This window comes from Tiliqua scincoides, chromosome 3 (genome assembly GCF_035046505.1).
Source record: "Tiliqua scincoides isolate rTilSci1 chromosome 3, rTilSci1.hap2, whole genome shotgun sequence".
Taxonomy (NCBI): Eukaryota; Metazoa; Chordata; class Lepidosauria; order Squamata; family Scincidae; genus Tiliqua; species Tiliqua scincoides.
The window spans coordinates 93,554,753-93,573,641 of NC_089823.1; the positions used below are offsets into that span (position 1 = coordinate 93,554,753).

Sequence of the window (18,889 nt, forward strand, 5' to 3'; positions counted from 1 at the left end):
GCTTGAGGAAGTTGTGGCGGGCTGGCGCGGCGGCTGCCCAGGGAGCGCCCCCGGCTCCGCAGAAGAAGCGGGCAAGTCTGCAGCGCGCTGCTGCCTCGCCGGTCGGGAGGGACCCCCGGGTTTTCTTCGGTGTGTATCGGGGGAGGCGCAGAGCTCTCTGTCCCCGGGGCCCCCCTTGCTCCAGCAGCCTCTTCTCCAAGCGCGCCATCGCGCTTCAGTGTGTCAGTCAAGGGTCAGTGTGCAGCGGGTGAGCTGGACAGGGGGCAGGCGCGACCTGGGGGGGGGTCCTTCACAAGGAGGGGTGGCTCTCTTGCCTCAGCCAAGTGCCGGGGAGAAAGAGGTGAACTCCCCCGCTCTGCTTGGCTGGACAGCAGAACTCTGGAGAGGGACAACGCTGGGCTTCGCCCTCCACAAGCGACAGCCGGAGCCGCTCTGCGCCAGGGTGACGCCTTGGGAAGAAGCTAAGGGCCCGACCCTACGCATGTCTACTCAGAAGTAAGTCACGTCCATAGGGCTTACTCTCTGGGAAGTGTGGCTAGGATAGCAGCTGAGAGCCCAAGCCTGTGCATGTCTGCTCAGAAGGAAGTCTTATCATAGCCGATGGAGTTTACTCCCAGGTAAGTGTGGATAGGATGGCAGCCGAGAGCCCAAGCCTATGGCATGTCTACTCAAAAGTAAGTCTCATTATAGTCAATGGAGCTTACTCCCAGGTAAGTGTGGCTAGGATGGCAACCTAAAGCCGCCCCAGATCCAGCTTCTGGTGCTAACATCGGGCAGGAGGAGTGAGAGGCAGCCACAGGGTTCCTGCTTGATTCCACTTTACACCACCTTTCTTTTCTTGTGAGTAGTAAGCCTTAAGTGTTAAGGGAAAGGGTAGTAAGCCTTATGTTTGCACATGCACACACACACACTCAACATGTGGTCCACCTTGAAGCTGATGACATACCTTCGTACCTGCTGAAGTTGGTGGTGTGATTCTAGACAACAGGTTAATGCCTCTTTTTTAATTTTTGAAGGTTTTTAGCTGGTAATCCTTGATTCTGTTCCTTTTGTCGAATTGATTTTTACAGGGTATTTGATTAAGGTGCCTGTGTTTCATTTGACCTGACAATTATAAAGTGTGTTGGATATTTCTTTTAGTAGAAAAGCAGTCTGTAAATATTGTAAATAGCCTCCTGGGTTCAGTGTAGAGATTTGGTGTTGACGTATCAAGTCCTATATGATAGCCTGGGAACATTACATCTAAAAAACAGATCTGTCCACTTGTTGCTGTGAGGACAAATTATTGCCACCCGTTTGTCAAGTTCAGATGATGAGAACGTAAATTAGTGTATTCATGGGTTGTTCTACAGTTTTAAAACTGTTATCCTTGTTTTACTAATGATTAGCATATATTCTGGAAGTTTTTGACCCTTTTAATTTGGACTGGAATTTAGTGGCCAGATTTAGGATGAATACCTTTAAGCACAATCCTGTGCATTCAGAAGTAAGTTCCAGTGGAAGTTACTCACAAGTAAATGTGTGTAGTATTGCAGCCTTTATTTTCAAGTTGGTTAAATTTAACCCATTTCTGCCCAGCCCACAGGTGTACACATTTTATCTTCTGTTGCATATATGCAACACTAGGCAGAAATTGTTTAAGTATCTTTTACCATTTTCCTCCATTAAAACAATTGTTACCTGTTCTGATAGTACAGCAAGGCTTGTGCTGTGTAAATGAATGAAAAGAAATATTTCAGACTAATACATAAAATGAGCATCTTCAGTGAAACTGTTTGTGTCCAGGAGGTGTAACAACAGAAGAGATTAAATTCCAGTTCCAAATAAAAATGGATTACTAGATTTCTGAAATATGTAGCAAAACAGCGGGGAGATAATGTCTTGCTTGACTGTAATGATTGTTTTCTTTTTCTTATATGCAGGATGAAAGAACTAGGATGAGAGAGTGAACCTTGGATGGCAGCAGTACGTTATTAGGAAAAATACCTTTTGGAATTGGAAGTTTAAAAAAAGCAACTATTTCTGTGCGGCTTTGAAAAGCATCGTCTTCAATCTAACAAGGGCATGCTGAAATTATTCTTTTTGTGATTGCACTTCAGAGTGACAGAATCTTTGTTCTACACAGACCATAAATTGCACAAAAAGCAAAGCAAATGTGTTTTTGGATTGTGCAGCACAATACAAGTTAATGGTATGTCGTAACTGACTTACCTTTAAAACAAGGGCAATAATTTGGTAATGGAAAAGTGACTACCTTCAGCAGGGGGCAGATCTGGAAATAAGGCTCTTCAATATTATATCACTTATTGTGATGTCCAGAATTAATGCCAACTTGACATTCAACCTGAGCATGTCAACAGATGAACAAAGAATTGGCCTTTCTAGAACTGGGCACACAATAGTGGCAGTTTTTCTTGGCTTCATATTAATTTTTGGTTTCTTAAATAACTTGATAGTCCTCATTCTCTTCTGTAAGTTTAAAACATTGCGCAACCCTGTGAACATGCTGCTTTTGAACATCAGTGCCAGTGACATGCTGGTCTGTATCTCTGGGACTACGTTTAGTTTTGCATCCAGCATCTATGGTAGATGGATTGGAGGAGACCATGGCTGCAGATGGTATGGCTTTGTCAATTCTTGTTTTGGTAAGAGTTCAAAATTTTGAAACTTCTCCGCTTTGGTAATAACTTGTATTAAAAGAAGCATTTTGGAACATAATGAATATTGTACTCTTCCCTTGTAGGTTATCTTGATGTTTGATGTGACCATTTATTCTTTTTTTCCAAGCTTTAAATCAAATGTTTAATGAGCATATGTATTCTGAACATATTCTTATTTATTTATATACCACCTTTTTCATTGGATATTACTTAAGGCAGTTTACATAGGCAGGATGCCCTGATAAGGATCTTTACAGTATTGCTCTGTATATAGAACCCTTCAGATGTTTTCCTTCCATGGTATAATAATCTCTCTTAGCTATATCACATGCCTTGAACTTCTGCAGACAACCACAAATCATGCCAAGCAGGGGATCTCCAGTTGTTATCATTCTTCTGGTCACCTCCCTTCCAGACTCAAATCACATTGCTCCTGCTTAGCTTCAAGCAGGCTTCAGGCAGCTCAGGCCCCACTCCTATCCAATTTTCCAGGGCTGGTGCAGCAGTGCCAATGGGGCGTGCACTGCATCCTTTGGTGGGATGGCAGTCACAGAGAAACTTTTGTTCCTTTACTGTCAGGCTCCATTGCAGCTGCATTGGTGGTGGAAAATTGGAAAGGATTGGGTCCTCAGTCTCTGGTCTCTGGACCATACCTCCTGCCCATCGGTTTAGGAATAGATTAGATGTTCTATAACAGGTCTGAATCTGCCAAATGTTGCTGCCCTGCTGTAGTTCTAAGGACATGATTTCCATGCTACAGGAAAAAAAAAGTGGAAAAGAGCAATAGGTTGCAGATTAAGGATTAAGCACTGTCCTTCTGAATATGCCATTTCCCTTCTACCACAACTTTCCACCTGCTTGGCCTTTATGTATGTGGGTTGTTGTACTGCTGGCACTCCTGACAACACTAAATCCACAGTGACTACTCAAACTATGGCAAAGCAGCTAGCTGATGGTTAGCCAGCCCATGATAGTATGTACTGCTCCTGTTAAACTGTCACCTGAGCCCACTGCTCCATTTTTTTGCCCATTCCCCTACCCCACCAGTTACCTGTTTCTGTGACATCCTGTGCTGTCACTGCTTCTTCCAGCAGCCAGCACAGGGAGTGCTGAGAGCAGAAGTCTGCATAAAGAGGTGGGCTGGGGGAGCTGGTGGAGTATGGGGCCTCCTCTGAGCGCTTGCCAACTCTCCCAGCCCATCACCCAAGGTGAACTTTTCAACTTGTTTTGGGCTGAATAGTGATTGTTCAGTGATACAGTGAAGCCAACTGATGACTTCTCTACAACTTCAGCAGTCCTTGTACTTTGTGACAATCCACATCCATCAAGGAGAAAGATTTGCATAGATCAGCTTGATATTAATTTGTGTTTGCTAACTAAAAATGCCAGCTAGTATTTTGTTTATGCACTTCATAAAAATGCCAGTATTTTGTTTACCCACTTCCACTCAGCAAGGAGAAAATAGGAAAAGCTTTGCAATACTTCTTCCTTTCTCTATCAAAATAAATAGGGTTCTTTCTCTCTCACACGCACGCACGCACGCACCTCAATTTTATTTCAAGTGTGGGCATATAATTTGAAAAAATCTCAACTGCATGTTTTTCCAAATTAAGTGGTACTGTGTATATTTTTCTACCTGAACTAACTATATCATGGCAACTAACTATCAGCCCAATCCTAAGCTTTCCACCGCCTGGAGTGCAGTGGCACCAAAATGGCTACTGCATCCCAAGGGACTGGGAAGCACAACCAGGGTTAGTCAGCATAAGAGAGTTTATGCTCCCTTATGCCATGTAGTGACCAGGCAGCCCTGTTGGATCTCCTTGGATCTGTGCCCGCTCAATAGGCACAGGTTTGAAGAGACCTGTTTTGGGTAAGTTGGGCCAGGAGGAGGGATAGGATATGGCAGCAGGGCCTGCAGCCATCTCCACCCAGCTCCCTCCCCAGCCACACCTTCCCCATCCTCTCCCCACCCTGGAACACCCCCTTCCCTGTCCTGACTTACCGTTCCACCACCTGGTGCTGGCCCAAGGTGCTGGGCAGTGTCTGGCTGGCCCAGCGCAGGCTTGCACTGAGCCAGCTCCTGTGCTGGACTGGCGCTAACTGTCACAGGCGTACCTTACAGCATGTTTGTGACAATGTGTGCTGGCAGTGGGCTGGCGCAAGCCCATCAGGATCGGGCCCTATATCAGGGATGTCAAACTCGTTTCATACAGATGTCAGTGCCTCTTAAGGGTAACACATGATATCATTAGGCAGAAAGTGACATCATTACGCAGATGACAGCTGGAAATAAGCATTTTGTTCTTGCATAGAAACTGGTTAATAATTATTAACAGTATTTACATAAGAACAGCCCTGCTGGATCAGGCCATAGGCCCATCTAGTCCAGCTTCCTGTATCTCACAGTGGCCCACCAAATGCCCCAGGGAGCACACCAGATAACAAGAGACCTGTTCACCCTGGCCTGAGCTGCCCTTCCTTGCATCTGACATAGCCCATTTCTAAAATAAGGAGGTTGCACATACACATCATGGCTTGTAACCCGTAATGGATTTTTCCATTATTTATATACCACTTTTCAATGAAAAGTTCACAAAGCGGTTTACAAAGAGAATCAAACAATTAATGGCCCCCTGTCCCAAAAGGGCTCCCAATCTAAAAAAATGATTCACTACAAATGACAGAAGATATGATATGAGAGAGACCAATTTTCAAGCTGGAAGACTCGGTTATTACAGAGGCTGGATAAATGGCTTCTGGGGGCTCCATTTGGAACCCCTGAACTATATCATTTTGACTCTTTTCTTTCTGAGTACAGTATCTTTTTCTGGAGAGAAGAAAAGAGTCCTGTTAGTAATGATGAGCCCCTGTTAGGACTACTCTTTAACTATATCACTGCTGCCTTCAGTTTGCTGCACATAGATATGCCCTATTTGTTCAGTTTCTAAACCAGTCCTGCTTATACACAACTCAGTCTGTCACGTAAGAACTAAAAGTCATTGTACCCAAATGTATAAACTGTGGCTACAAAAGTTGAAATAGAAACACCAAGGAACCTGCTGTCTAATAGTTGTGTGTAAGGCACAACAGCATTTGTTTTATTATTGTCATGATTTCTGTCCATTTTCAACTATATACTTTTAGATGCAAAGAAGAAATTGGAAAGATTCTCAAGAAGAGATACCTGTGTTATCTAGGCTGTGAGACTCCCAAGGCCAAGTAGCTGGGACTGCTAATTACAAACTGGCAACCTTGTTTCAGGAATGGAGCAGGCAAATCACTACTGAATAGTCCTTTTGACACAGTCATCTAGAACAGTGGTTCCCAGATGTTTAGTACCGGGACCCACTTTTTTAGAATGAAAATCTGTCAGGAACCACCGGAAGTGATCTTACGACTGGAAGTGACATCATCAAGCAGGAAAATTTTTAACAATCTAGGCTGCAATCCTACCCACACTTACCCAGGAGTAAGTCCCATTTACTATAATTGTTAAAAGCATATACGTATTAGCCTGTTAAAAGTACAGAGCTGTAACATTTCCCCAGATGCAGTCACCTACCATGGTAGCATCAAGTCTAATATATTAAAACAAAATATTGAAATGAATGGGGACCCACCTGAAATTGGCTCGCGACCCACCTAGTGGGCCCCGACCCACAGTTTGAGAAACACTGATCTAGAATGTTCTGTGGTCTAAGGCTGGTTAAAGCCTCTTGACATGTATCTGATGCAATCTGCCTGGAGATATTACATGATCCTACCTTTTTTAATTGGTTAGGTTTTCTCCAAAGGCACTTCACAGGTATAAAAGACCATTTCTGTAGTGTGCTTAGTTGTCTTCCATTATTGAATGCAGCGGAGCAGCCAGCCATGCTGGGGGTGGGTTAGTAGTTAAGCTTTCTTCACATGCTCAGGAGCTATGGTGAGGTTAACCTGTGTTAGGAGTTTAGCTTTATTGTTGTCTGTTCTGTTTCTGTATAATTCCCATATCAGGATTATGAGAGTCTTAATGTTTTATGTCTTATTTTAACAAATTCTTAATCTTTACAGTAGTACAGGTGGGACCTTGGTGCCCACTGATTTGACTCACCACTGATTGGACTACCAAGGTCCATCTTTAAATGTAACAAGGGAAAAAAAGCATCGAAATCCAATTTCCTACCTTTGCGCTGTTAATCTCATTCCCTTTGATTTTGTTATTCACCCCATCTAGTGGCTGAATGTGGTACAGTGTCTATGGATTCTGTGGTGGCAATAAAGGGGCAAGAAACCTGGAAGTGGGTCTTTAAAACTATTTTTCCACTCATTTGGTATCCACTGATTTTTTTTTTATTCACTGGGTGTTCCGGAATGGAATCCCTGTGGATAACGAGGCACGACCTGTATGTGATTTTTGGTGGGGGAATCCTGGTTTATTAAATCTGGTACTGATCCCAATGCTGCTCTACTAAATCTTGTCGCCAGGGCTCAGGAGGAGGAGGAGTTCTGACACTTGAGTGCTTCTGTTCCTCTAAATAGCTGGGATGCCTAAAGGCCTTTTAACTTCTCTGGGTTTAAGGATTAGCAGTAACTAGTTGGTGGTGGCAGACTACCTTTGGGCTAACTTACAACCCAGTCCTAACCAAGTTTCCAATACTGGTGCAGAAGTGCCTTTGCGGCATGCACTGTGTTCTGTGGTGGGAAGGCAATCACAGAGGACTCCTCAAGGTAAGGGACAGTGGTGGATGAAGCAGGTGGCTGGCGAGGGCCTGGATGGCAGGCTGCAGGGGGATGTCCAAGAGAGCAGTGGCACATGGGGGCAACTGGGGCTGTGTGCCCCCCCATCCGCAACTCTCCAGGTGTTTCCCAGGCTCTCTGCAGGGGCTGCAGTTTTGTTGCTGAAAGTGGCAAGTGCTGCAAAGTTGGGCCCACCCACCTGTCCAACCTAGAATTCGTTTGGCTCTAAAATGTAGCCATTCCAGAAGCACATGGTGATGCAAGGGAGTGATGTGTTTGCGTTGCCCGGGCCTGCATGCCAGGAGGCTCCTGGACGATGCTGGAAAGGGAACATTTGTTCCCTTACTTTGGGGCTGCATTGTGGTTACATTGGCAGTGGAAAGTTGGTTAAGATGGGGCTGTTAGCTGGTTTGGGTCTTTTGAAGCCAACCCATGACTGGCCCCTCAGTTGGTCTGGCAGGATTTTGGTACTTCCCTGTAGGACAAATGAGTGGGGTCATATTGGTGTTGTGATAGTGTCACTCCATGCAACTGTTTCAAATTGCTGCCATGGCACGCTTGACCCTGCCTGTGACAAAACTATAGATGTATCCCACTAGCTTCATTAGTTGGATTCTGTTTTACTATGAAGTACTATACAATACAAAAGAATGCAGTCTATTGAACTTTTACCATTAGGTTGTGATTTGGGCCATCTTTAAGAACATGAGGATGGTTCCAATGAATTTTTTTGGGGGGGGGGGTATTGAAGCAGTCCTGGCCATTGTTGTAATCTCCTTGCTTATGCATTTTGTTTCTTAGTGTAAAAGGTGTAAAAAATTTCTTAGTGTAAAAAGTCTGGGAGTGGTTTGAGTCTACTCACATGTGCACAATACACAATATGAGCTGACTTATATTGTTGGATAACTGTCCTTTAACAGAAATTATGCTATAAAGAGTTTAAATTATCATGAAAGTGGCATGTCTACAAATAATTGCTTGAAAGTGAACAAATCATTTTTCCTCCTTTAGAAAGCCATTCATTACATGTGGGACATATCATTTGGTTGCTCCAGTTTTAAAACACAATCAAAGGCCATGGTGGCATGCAACTAGCCCAGCGAAGAGCCTAATTCTGGACTTGGCACGCTGGCTCACCACTGGCGCGCATTGTCACAAATGTGTTGTAAGGCACATTTGCGGGTCTTACCGCTGGGTGAGTGCCGGTGGTAGCCCAGTGCTGGCTGGCGCCAGGTAGGCACCCGACCTCTGCCACTAGGCGGTCACGTGGACCGCTGAGCAGCAGAGAGGTAAGCAGGGGTGTGGGAGGAGTCAGGGAGGAAGCGTTCTGGAAAGGGGGGAGGTGAGTGGAGGGTGGGTGGAGGGGGGGATGAGGCGTGTCAGGGAAGAGGGGAGAGGGCAGTGGAGGTGTTCCGGGGGGAGGGAGGGAGGCAGGACTTTGCTCCACCGGATCCAAAGCCTCCGTGTAGGGCTCACCACCTTACACGGAGGTTCTTGATTCACTGCCCACCTTTGGGTTGGCTGTGAATTGAGTAGCCCTATTGCGGGGCTACTGCGCTTACCATGGGGAAGGGGACAAAAGTCCCCTTCTCCCAAAGTGCCGCAGGCGGGTGCCTTGGATGCGCAGGATGTGGTGGCAGCCATTTTCGGTGCTGCTGCAGCCACGCACCCCGGACAGCTCAGGATTGGGCTGTAAGCTAGGTATAAAGCATAGTTTGTTTCTGATATTTTTACTTCTCCTTTCTATATAAATATAAAGAACGTGATTGTTTAGCAATAATAAAATGAAAGCTGCAACCATTAAACTGTCTGTTGCACAGCTGGCGTAGCCCTGGATTGACTCCTTGGCTGTGGTAGGGTTGCTCTGTGGGCAATTTTATGGAAATAAGGATATGCCAAAATGACAAAGGAAGGTGGATGCATGGGAAAAATTCCCCTTAAACTCTTTGTATCCAGTGTCAGGGCAGAGAAGTTTGATTCATCCCCTGAATATTCATAGCACTGAGTGAGCATTATTGGCACCCTCCACAGACTTCATATTAAATCAGATTTACCAAATTTATATGCATATTCGGAGGATGAATCAAAGTGATTTGATGGTGGATAAGAATGAATGAAAGGCTCTCAAATTATTTGATTCATTGGTGGTTTATAGCTAAATTCGTGCATGAATTCATACTTTTGTTTTAGATGGCATTTGCTAGTGGAGAAACATGGAGTGATTATTTGACCACCTCTGGTAACTAACCTTGTGGAGCAAATACTTGTAGCCATATGCTATTTTTTCCAAAGAACATAGGATTTTAAGCAAGAGACTAGTCAACCAAAGTTTAGCCAAGAAATTGCAAAATCAGGCTAACTTAGCAGCTTCATGCTGAAAGTAGAATTAGCTAGAAGAATTCTAGCTAATTTCAGGAACAGCTTCTTGAACAACAGTGCATCTGTTTGAGTAGAACCAGGCTTTTGCTCTGATTTTTCCAAAGAGATTGCCAGATCTGGTCATGTATCTTGCTCAGGAATTCATAACAAGCCATATCGGTGAACTTTACATATCTTTGACTTGCTTCACCTATTTCTTTTGTGCTATTTCATGTTCTACTAAATACTCTGTCTCGGCCCTGCTTTTTGAGTAACTAATGGTAAACATTTATCTACCGTTGAAAACACGATTATTTCTTACATTCAAAATAAAAGCACTATCCCTTGTGTTCTAAACTGAGCATTTAGCCAGAGAAGTGATGGGGTACTATACTTATAAGTGTTCAAGTGATGGCAGTTTCCTTAATAAATCTGGTTCATTAATGCTACAGCATATTTAGTCTTACATTTCAGCTAGCCATATGTCCTGCCTTATTCCAACTAAACACTTAAAACATACTATAATTTTTTCAAAGCAATTCGGTGAGCATTTTCCTACATGATTCTTGAAATGGCCGTCATGAACTAGGATCCGGACACATAGCCCGCAGAGCCTTCTTCTTGCTCTAAGGGAGATTTCTGAAATGGCATCCATTAAGGTTCACTGGACTACTCTTAGGAGAATTGGCCAAGAAAAACTTCCCATCTGTGAATGAAACTACTTTCTACTTGAACAGGGGACGATGAGAGCGTAAATGACACACATGACCCAAGTGAGGCTCAAAAGTAATATAAATGTCATATGAAAACATTGTAAGCTAGGCTTGGCAGGTTTAAATCCCCATTCAGTCATGAAGCTTCTTGGGTGACTTTGGGCCAGCCACTATCTTTCAGCCTTGCCCACCTCACAGGGTTGTTGTGAGGACAAAAGGAAGGAAGGAATTGTGTATACCTCCCTGAGCTCCCTGTGTATATCTCCCGGAGGAAGGGCAATATGAAAATGTGAAAAATAAATTTTTATTAGCATGTTGAAAATTTTAAGAAATTCATCTTAATGAAAGAATTCGCAGTTGTCATGGAACATATATTGGTCACCATTTGCTCTTTTGCATTCAGCCTCTGTGCAATTTTGAGAGCTTTCTTTGACAAGAGTTACTATGCTTGGTCTGCATGTTATGTATGTTAAATTCTGTGGATTCAAGACCAGTACATGTGCTCTCCTGCCCAGCCATGTGGGACTGCATGAGAAAATCGTTCACCTTTGGTTCCTACAGTGTCAATACAAAACAAATTACTTTGAAGTGTTTGAGATTCCGCAGCCTGGCTGGCTCAGTTTTGTTTGATGGCCTTGTCATGTGCAAAACGATGTCTTGCTTTCTCTTGCTTGCAGGATTCTGCAAGCAAGATGGGACTCATCAATGCTTTAAGTTTTACTCTATGTCAGGGGTGTCCAAACTTTTTGGCAAGTGGTCCACATCATCTCTCTGACACTGTGTTGGAAGAAAAAAGCATTAATTTACATTTCAAATTTGAATAAATTTACATAAATGAATATATTGGAGATGGAACTTATATGAATGAATGATGGTCTTGTAGTAGCTCAAGGCCTATAAAAGGCCTTGCACAAAGCAAGACCAGCCTTTCCTTCACTGCCACTGCTGCATCACAGATGTGAAACAGCAAGCAAATAGCCCTTGTCCCATAGCTCATGCCCTCATGCATGAATAGTCGCCCTCATGCTGAGAGTAGTTACTATAGTCTGCGTTGGCCCAACATAAATCTCCAGAGGGCTAGAGTCTCATTGGAGACTAGGGGCTCCCTGTGGGCTGGATTGGGAGTCCCTGAGGGCCTCAAGTGGCTCCTGGGCTGGGGTTTGGGCACCCCTGCTCTGTGTGAAAGAACACAGATAGTCTCTGCTTATTTATCCTGTGTTTGTTTTTGTTTTGCTTGTTGCAGGCATTGTATCCCTGGTATCTCTGGCCATCCTGTCTTATGAACGTTACAGCACACTCACCCTCGCAAACAAACGTGGCTCTGACTACCAGAAGGCCCTGCTCGGAGTTGGTAGCTCATGGGTCTATTCTCTGATTTGGACTGTACCACCTCTCCTTGGCTGGAGCAGTTATGGAATTGAAGGGGCAGGCACAAGCTGTTCAGTCAGATGGACCTCTGCAACACCACAGTCAATGTCCTACATCATCTGTCTGTTTGTATTCTGCTTAGCTATCCCGGTAATGGTCATGATATACTGCTACGCCCGCCTCTTTTATGCTGTCAAGCAGGTAAGTGTGTCATAGGCCAATTGTATTCTGCCTGAGAGAGAGACACTTATGAAAAGGCTTTTTTAGTGGCTTGGCTTTTTCATCAGTTTTCCCAGGTTTTCTATAATTTGCTCTCTCAACAAGTCTCTGTTTTGCCTCTGTTGTTGATTTCAAGGTGTATTTTTAAACATTTTTGTAAGCTGCCCTGAGTTTTCATTGACATAAATAATCAATTTTGCCAATTACCAGCTGGTCCATGTCCTTTTCAACTAGTCCTGTAAGAGTAGATATTCTGCTTTTCTTCATTTGCTGAGAGTTTCTATGCTGGCTGCCACAAGCAATTAACAATTTATGTTGATTTAGACACATCAGATCTTCTGAGTAGACCAAAAAGGGCCTCAGTGAAGTCAATGGTAAAGGATTGATCCTGGATTCTATCACTGAAGAATCTTAGAACTTTCTTCTAAAAAGACTGAGTTTGGGGGCATTTCTACTGCATACGAAAATGGTTAGCAGTTGGTTCTGAACTGTGTCAGCATATCTGGATTACATAAATGGATATGCTGTACCACTTATATAGTTCTTTAAACTATACAAGTGTCCTTTAAGTTTATTTTTTTTATATCCTACCTGACCTAAAGAAACCAAGGCTGATTCCATGTGGTTCCTTGGTAGTCTCTTATCCAGACAATTCACAGGCCAGATCTACTTGGCTCTAGCAACAGAACTACATCGTGTCCTCCAAACCATTCTCTATGCTTACATCTTACATTAACATCATGCTCAGTTGAAAAGACCATTATCACTTGTGCTGCCAAATTGTATGCAGGATTGGGTGTCACATAGCCTCTAATGACAGCAGAAGGCAAGGATTAAACAGAAGGCACTTATGCTGTACCAAAATGGCGGCTCTAAGTCTACAGTGCTAGAATGCAACTGGACTGGACTGAACTGGATATTGTATGTTGGTGTTTTTGAACTGGAATCTGGGGACTATGGCACAAATGATAAAATGTGACTGGGACATTGATTCATTGATTGACTAGATAAGCTTTCAATTTTTATGTACATTTCAATGAGTCAGAAATTCCCAGGTTAATGCTTTTTGTCAGCTAAAGCCTAAGAGCCCAATCTGAGCAAGGTGTTTGACCAGATAGGATTGGCCCTGAATGAGAATGTTAAATGCCAGAAGATGATATAGGCTCCAAGAACTAACCCTGGGGGATTCCTTTTGGAGCAAAAGCTATTATCTGAATGTCTTCAAGGATTAAACACTTGCCCAGAAGGGACTTGAATTATTCATAAAACATTCATAAAACATAACCTTTCCAAGATGAGACTGCAGGACATGAAGTTCTTGTGTTCACGTAGCTTGCTTCTTGCAGATGTCCTTTTAGATTTAAAAAAAAAATCCACAAAGCCAAAAGCATTTATCTAAATGGTTCTAGGAGATTATAGCTTCTGTGCTCAAATGGTGTTCAGATTCCTCATAGGAGAGATTTATCAATTTGTTTCAAGGAAACTGATTATCTTAAATGTCTGTAAGTATACTGGTTTCAAGTAAGTATACTAGGTAGTATCAATATCTATAGATGTAGATTCACAGAACAATCTTATGCATGTCTACTCAAGTAAGTTATTAAATGGTATTTATTCTCAAGTAAGTGCATATAAGATTGTAGCCTTAAGATTTGGGCAGTTAATAAGAAGGAAATATCCAATTTTTAAAAATTGAGCCTTCCTAATCTGCTTTTTCTGTGTGTTCATTAGGCAAGAGGTAGAGTACCATTTGCCAATCCTCTTGCAACCATACTCAGTGAAAATCTGAGTTGATGTGCTAGGTAGGGCAGAGGTTCCCAAACTGGGGTATTGTGACACCTCAGCCAGGGAAGCCCTGTCACTGCTCCCTTAAGGGGTGGAACTATGGTGGCAATGCAATTGCCATGACCACATCACCACCAGAGACAAAAGGGTCTTAAAAGACTCACCTGGGGTTCACTATGGCTCTCTGGAGCGTCTGGGAAGCCCGTGGCCCCCTCTGCAGGGCTCCCTGCACCTCAGAACTGCTAAAAAATGTGATTACAAAAACAAAAGTGGATCATGATCACATTTTTTTGCAGTTCTGAGGCATGGGGAGCCCTTCAGAGCAGGGCACATGCTTCCCGGACCTTAGGAGAGCCATAGTGCCCACCAGGTGAGTCTAAAAACCCCTTTTGTCCCCAGCGCCAGCACAATCATCACCCCTCCCCTGCACACACTTACAGCGACCCAAACTCCACAAGAGAGTTTGGGAACATCTGTGCTAGGGTAAATGGAGCAGCTCTGTATTCCCTGCAGTTTTGTTTCTATCTGTGAAGCAACCTGCAAATCCACAGGTGTGGCTTGGAATTAGGGACAAACAAGCAAAAGGAAGCTTGTGGAAGGGGATTTTATCATGCCTTTCTTATCTGCAGCTGTTTGCACTCCCTGCACTTCTGCAAGTTGAAATAGGAAATGTGAAATAGGCATGTGAAATAGGATAGCATGTGACATGGCCTGTGGGGGCTGCAGGGAGAGAAAGGAATTCACCAAAATTGAGCAAATGTGCCTTCACAAAAGTAAGGCTGGAGCTTTTTTGCTGGCAAGGGGGAACCTGAGTGAAGAAAAAAAAAAACCTGTGCTTTTTTATCCTTCCTTTTACAACTGAAAAAGCCTTGACTTGTAACTCTAAAATAACTCTGAATTTTGCCATTGCATTTGTATCAGCTGGCTAGAGCATTTTGACTATTTTAAAGGGGTGAGACATTAATCTGGAGCACATTATGGGGACCTTATTTTTGGCTTGATAGTGATGTTCCTAGGGAACTTCTGATAAATAAAAGTGGTGGCCAGCAGAAGAGTGACACCAGTGGTGGAAGAAACCACTGAAACTATTTCTCACATTTATACACTACCCTTCCTCTAAGCAGCATGGGACTCCTCTCATCACCCCTGTGGGGGTAGTTAGGCCCAGAGATAGTGACCAGCTACAGCAAACTTCATAGCTAAGCACGGATTTGAAGCCAGGTCTTATGGTCTAAGTTCAACACCCAGATCTGGCAAGCATACTGGCTGCCTTATTAGTCTCTGCAATTAAAAATAAATCAGGCTTTGGATGGATGGTGTAAAATAACATGGCAGCTTTCCTGTGGTCCTAGGCTCAGCTCATATTTGAGTATGTATCCAGGATTGTGCCTATTAGTCTTGAGGCTGTCTGAAGAGTATAAAACAGTGTTGCCCAAACTGTGGATCGGGACCTACCAGTGAGTCATGAGCCAATTTTTGGTGGGTGCTTGCAGTTTTTGAAACATTAAAAGAAAAAGAAAAAAAAGAACTTTGCAAACACCCTTGCTCACTTTGCAGAAGAAAATCATTAGCTGGTATGAGGTAATCCTCATACCTTCAAATTAAAATGTCACATTTTCCAATTTTCTCTAGTAATTGGCATGCTGTAGATCACATGTGAACCCAGTTTCAGTCTTTTGTCTGGCCTGGAAGTCCCTAACTGTACACCTTACTCTCAAGTTCAGCCTTCTGGGTTACCTGGAATGACTGGAAAGATTTGGGGGAACTGTGCTTGAACTCAATTTCTAGGGAGAGTCAAGCAAATGCCTACACACACATACTATATATAAGATCTCTAACAGCCTCAGAAGCACAGGACCCCAATTTTTATTACTTAATAATTTATTAATTATGATTAATAAATATTTCTTTCTAGAACACTTTTTTGTCTAGTGGGTCATGATAGATTGTCATTTTTAAAATGTAAGCCCCAGAGAAGTACTGGTATAAAATAAGTTAGTAAAATGTTTTATACCATCTAGTCTTTCTTCTGGATGTAAATTTGTAGGATAGAAACCTGACTTCTACCAGTCTTTTTCAAAATCTGACATTGTGCCAGTATGCTTTTTGGGTGTTTATGGCAAAGTCCCCACTGTAACTGGGGCTTGCTTTTGGAAATGGCATTTACCATTTAGTTCAATTAGTAATAGATTCAGGTTGGTCACTGTTGTCTTGGGTATTATAGAAAAAAAAGCACATTAGTTTTTTCTACTTGGTACCTGGGAAAATAGGACCACCTATTTATATGATACAGGAAAATGACATAAGACAGAACAGGTCAAGAGAATGAAGGGCCAAATAATTCAGTCCAATTCAGAAAAGCTTTTAGCATTATCTAGTTAAATCAGCTTTCGAAAATTGAAGATAATGGGTGAAAAAAGTCTAGGTTTCTCCACTGATAACATGTGTAACATCTATTATATTCAAGCTGATAGCAAAACTTTGAACCAAATTAAAACATCCTATGAAAGACAAATAACCCTGAGTATTCCAACATGTGTCTCACTTTATCTATGTCATAAGTGTCTGCAGGACCTGAGATATGATTTGCAAGATTTCATAATGTCAAAGTAGTGGGTTGCATCCCTCCATAACCATTAAACTTAATGGGATAGTGATTGTAATGTGCAATATATTTTGCAACAACAGAGAACCACTACTACATTTTATCAGAATAATTTTACTTAACAGCTCAATCCTATCCTTTCCCCCACCATAACATGCAACCGCACCAAAAGAGGTTGTACTGCATGCTATGTTGAGGGGGCAGTTTGGGAGAAGTAAGGGAAAATATTTTCCCTTATTTGCACATAAGCCACAAATGGGTCTTCTGAGACCCACATGCACCAACTATTTAGCTGGCAGAAGTCTGAGGAAAGAAAGGGGATATGCCAGCTGCTGCCACAGGGAATAGTATCTAGCACAAGTCGCCTGTGCTTGGTGCCACCCCCTGCCACCTCCATCATGTCCTTAGTCCTCCACCTTTCTGCCTGCCCCACCCTGTTCCACCCTCCCTGCCAACCTACCTTTGTCACTGTGCACTCTGTTTTCCACTAATGCATGCAGGGACACTCTGCCCTCTGCAGTGACATTCCAGAAGTATGTGACTCAGCATGCTTTTGGAAGGCTGTTTACAGCAGCTGTTTAAAGTTGCAGCTGAAATGTGTGTGCCTCTTGCAGTTGATACATGTATTTTGTACTTGTATCCACACCTAGTTATGTAGCATCTTACAAACAGCATCCCAAGAGTTTTTGAGATCAAGCATTTAATATTCTGCCATTAAAAAAAGTACAGTCCTCTATAGAATTGATTTGTTATACTTTTATTAAATGGCTCATGTAGAATTCATCAAAACTATGGCCTTAAAAAATTCATCCAGACCAGGAATGTACAACAGTGCTCCAAAATCTCATTTCTTATTCTGTATCTTGATACATACAAGAAGAAGTTGTTTTCTTCGGGGATTATCGGCTAGTATAGTAACCAGAAATAGTTATCTGGTTCCAGTCTTTACCACAGATGGACAATATTTCATTAGTGTTTGATGTATTATGAAATGCCAAAATAATATTTCTCCTGTGACTTAGTTTTCTTTCTGTGCAAAATGTTGCACTGACTCAAATGAAATGCTGCTAGTGATCTGTTGCTGTTCTGCCAGATTCCCAATCTAAACCTCACGTAGGGGACTTATGCCCACTCTGAGCTAATTAGCTCCCCTTTCGTTCCCCAACAGTTGCCCCAGTTCTCTACAGCAGTACTGCTAGACTCCACCACCAGGGTAGCTTGCCTGTTTAAACTGCAGGGACCCAGTTCCTAAGGCAGCAGTCCTTCCAGGTATAGCAGCACACCTCAGCTCCCCACAGCCTGTTCAAGTAGTCCGTTAGTGAGCCAGATAATCAATTAACCAGAAGGTCAGTCCACAAGGCAGAGCTGACACAAGGCATTAGCCACAAAGTCAGTCAGAGTATCCAGGCCAAAGTCAATAAGCCAAGGTCAGATTCCAGGTAAATCAGTCAGAGTATCCAAGTCCAACATCAATAAGCCAAGTCAGCCTCCTCTCCAACCTGCACTCCTTCTACAACCCACAAACCCTTCCTGCCTCAGGTGCTGCTTATATCATTAGGGATCTCATTGCCTCTAGTGGCTGCAGCTGTGCAGCACACCCTTTGCTGAAAGGCCAGGCCTTAACTCTTAAAGGGGCCACTGCAGACACCACATTCTACCTCCTTGCCAGATCTTCCACGGTTCCAATACAGTTGCAGACAATGTTTGCTTGGGGAGCTAATAAAGGTTGCTGAATTTTAGGGAATAGAAAGATGCTGTTAAAGGAAACTACCCAAAGAAGAACAAGGAAGCACATTTGCTTGGACTTTATTCTCAGTGGTAGCAATATTAGAATGTATGGTTTAGATGCTTTTGCTAGCTTGAAATATATTCTATCATTGCTTACACTTTGCATTTATTGATAGGTAATGGATCTATAAGTTCAGCAGAATCATGTGGCATCTTTTATATGAGAAAGAATTCAGAGCTGATGATTACCACTTGCAATCATAAAGACTACATTTTAGAAAAGACTAAATGCCTCTTCGTTCCTTTATCCTGAAGAGGCTTCTGGGGCTTCCCTAGTCCCATAGGCTACAGCAGTGGTGGGAGGAGGAGGAGCCAACAGTGGATAAACAGACATGTCCCCAGGAGCTCCTGGGAGACAGTTTGTTTTCCCCCAAATACTGCAGGTCTGAAGAGGACCTGAAGATCTTTGTTAGGAGAGACAAGTTCTTCATCGGTGCAGGCATCTGGGAAACTGAAACTGAACTGGGACTGGGGGGAGGGGGACTTTCTTCTCAGAGGAATCTAACCGTTTGTGACAGTATTAGGGGAGGTGCAGTGATCTGTAATTAAGCTGCTGACTTCGTGCTGAGATGCCGTATGGAGGAGAGAAAAAAAGCATGAAGTGTAAAGTTTAAGCTGGAAATTTAAGGTAAGCAAGTGTTAATATTGTCTCCGGCTCTGATTGACTGATT

The 18,889-nt window shown here is 43.1% G+C and overlaps 1 protein-coding gene across 1 annotated transcript in view; it reads left to right on the plus strand.

The window, feature by feature from the left end:
• Positions 1–600: 600 nt before the first annotated feature.
• Positions 601–18,889, plus strand: part of LOC136645086 (pinopsin-like) — a 36,349-nt gene continuing 18,060 nt past the window's right edge. Inside the window, exons 1-3 of the mRNA XM_066621337.1 lie at positions 601–617; positions 2,320–2,645; positions 11,697–12,022. Of these exons, the coding sequence (XP_066477434.1) occupies positions 601–617; positions 2,320–2,645; positions 11,697–12,022 (669 nt within the window). The remainder of the gene's footprint in view (positions 618–2,319; positions 2,646–11,696; positions 12,023–18,889) is intronic.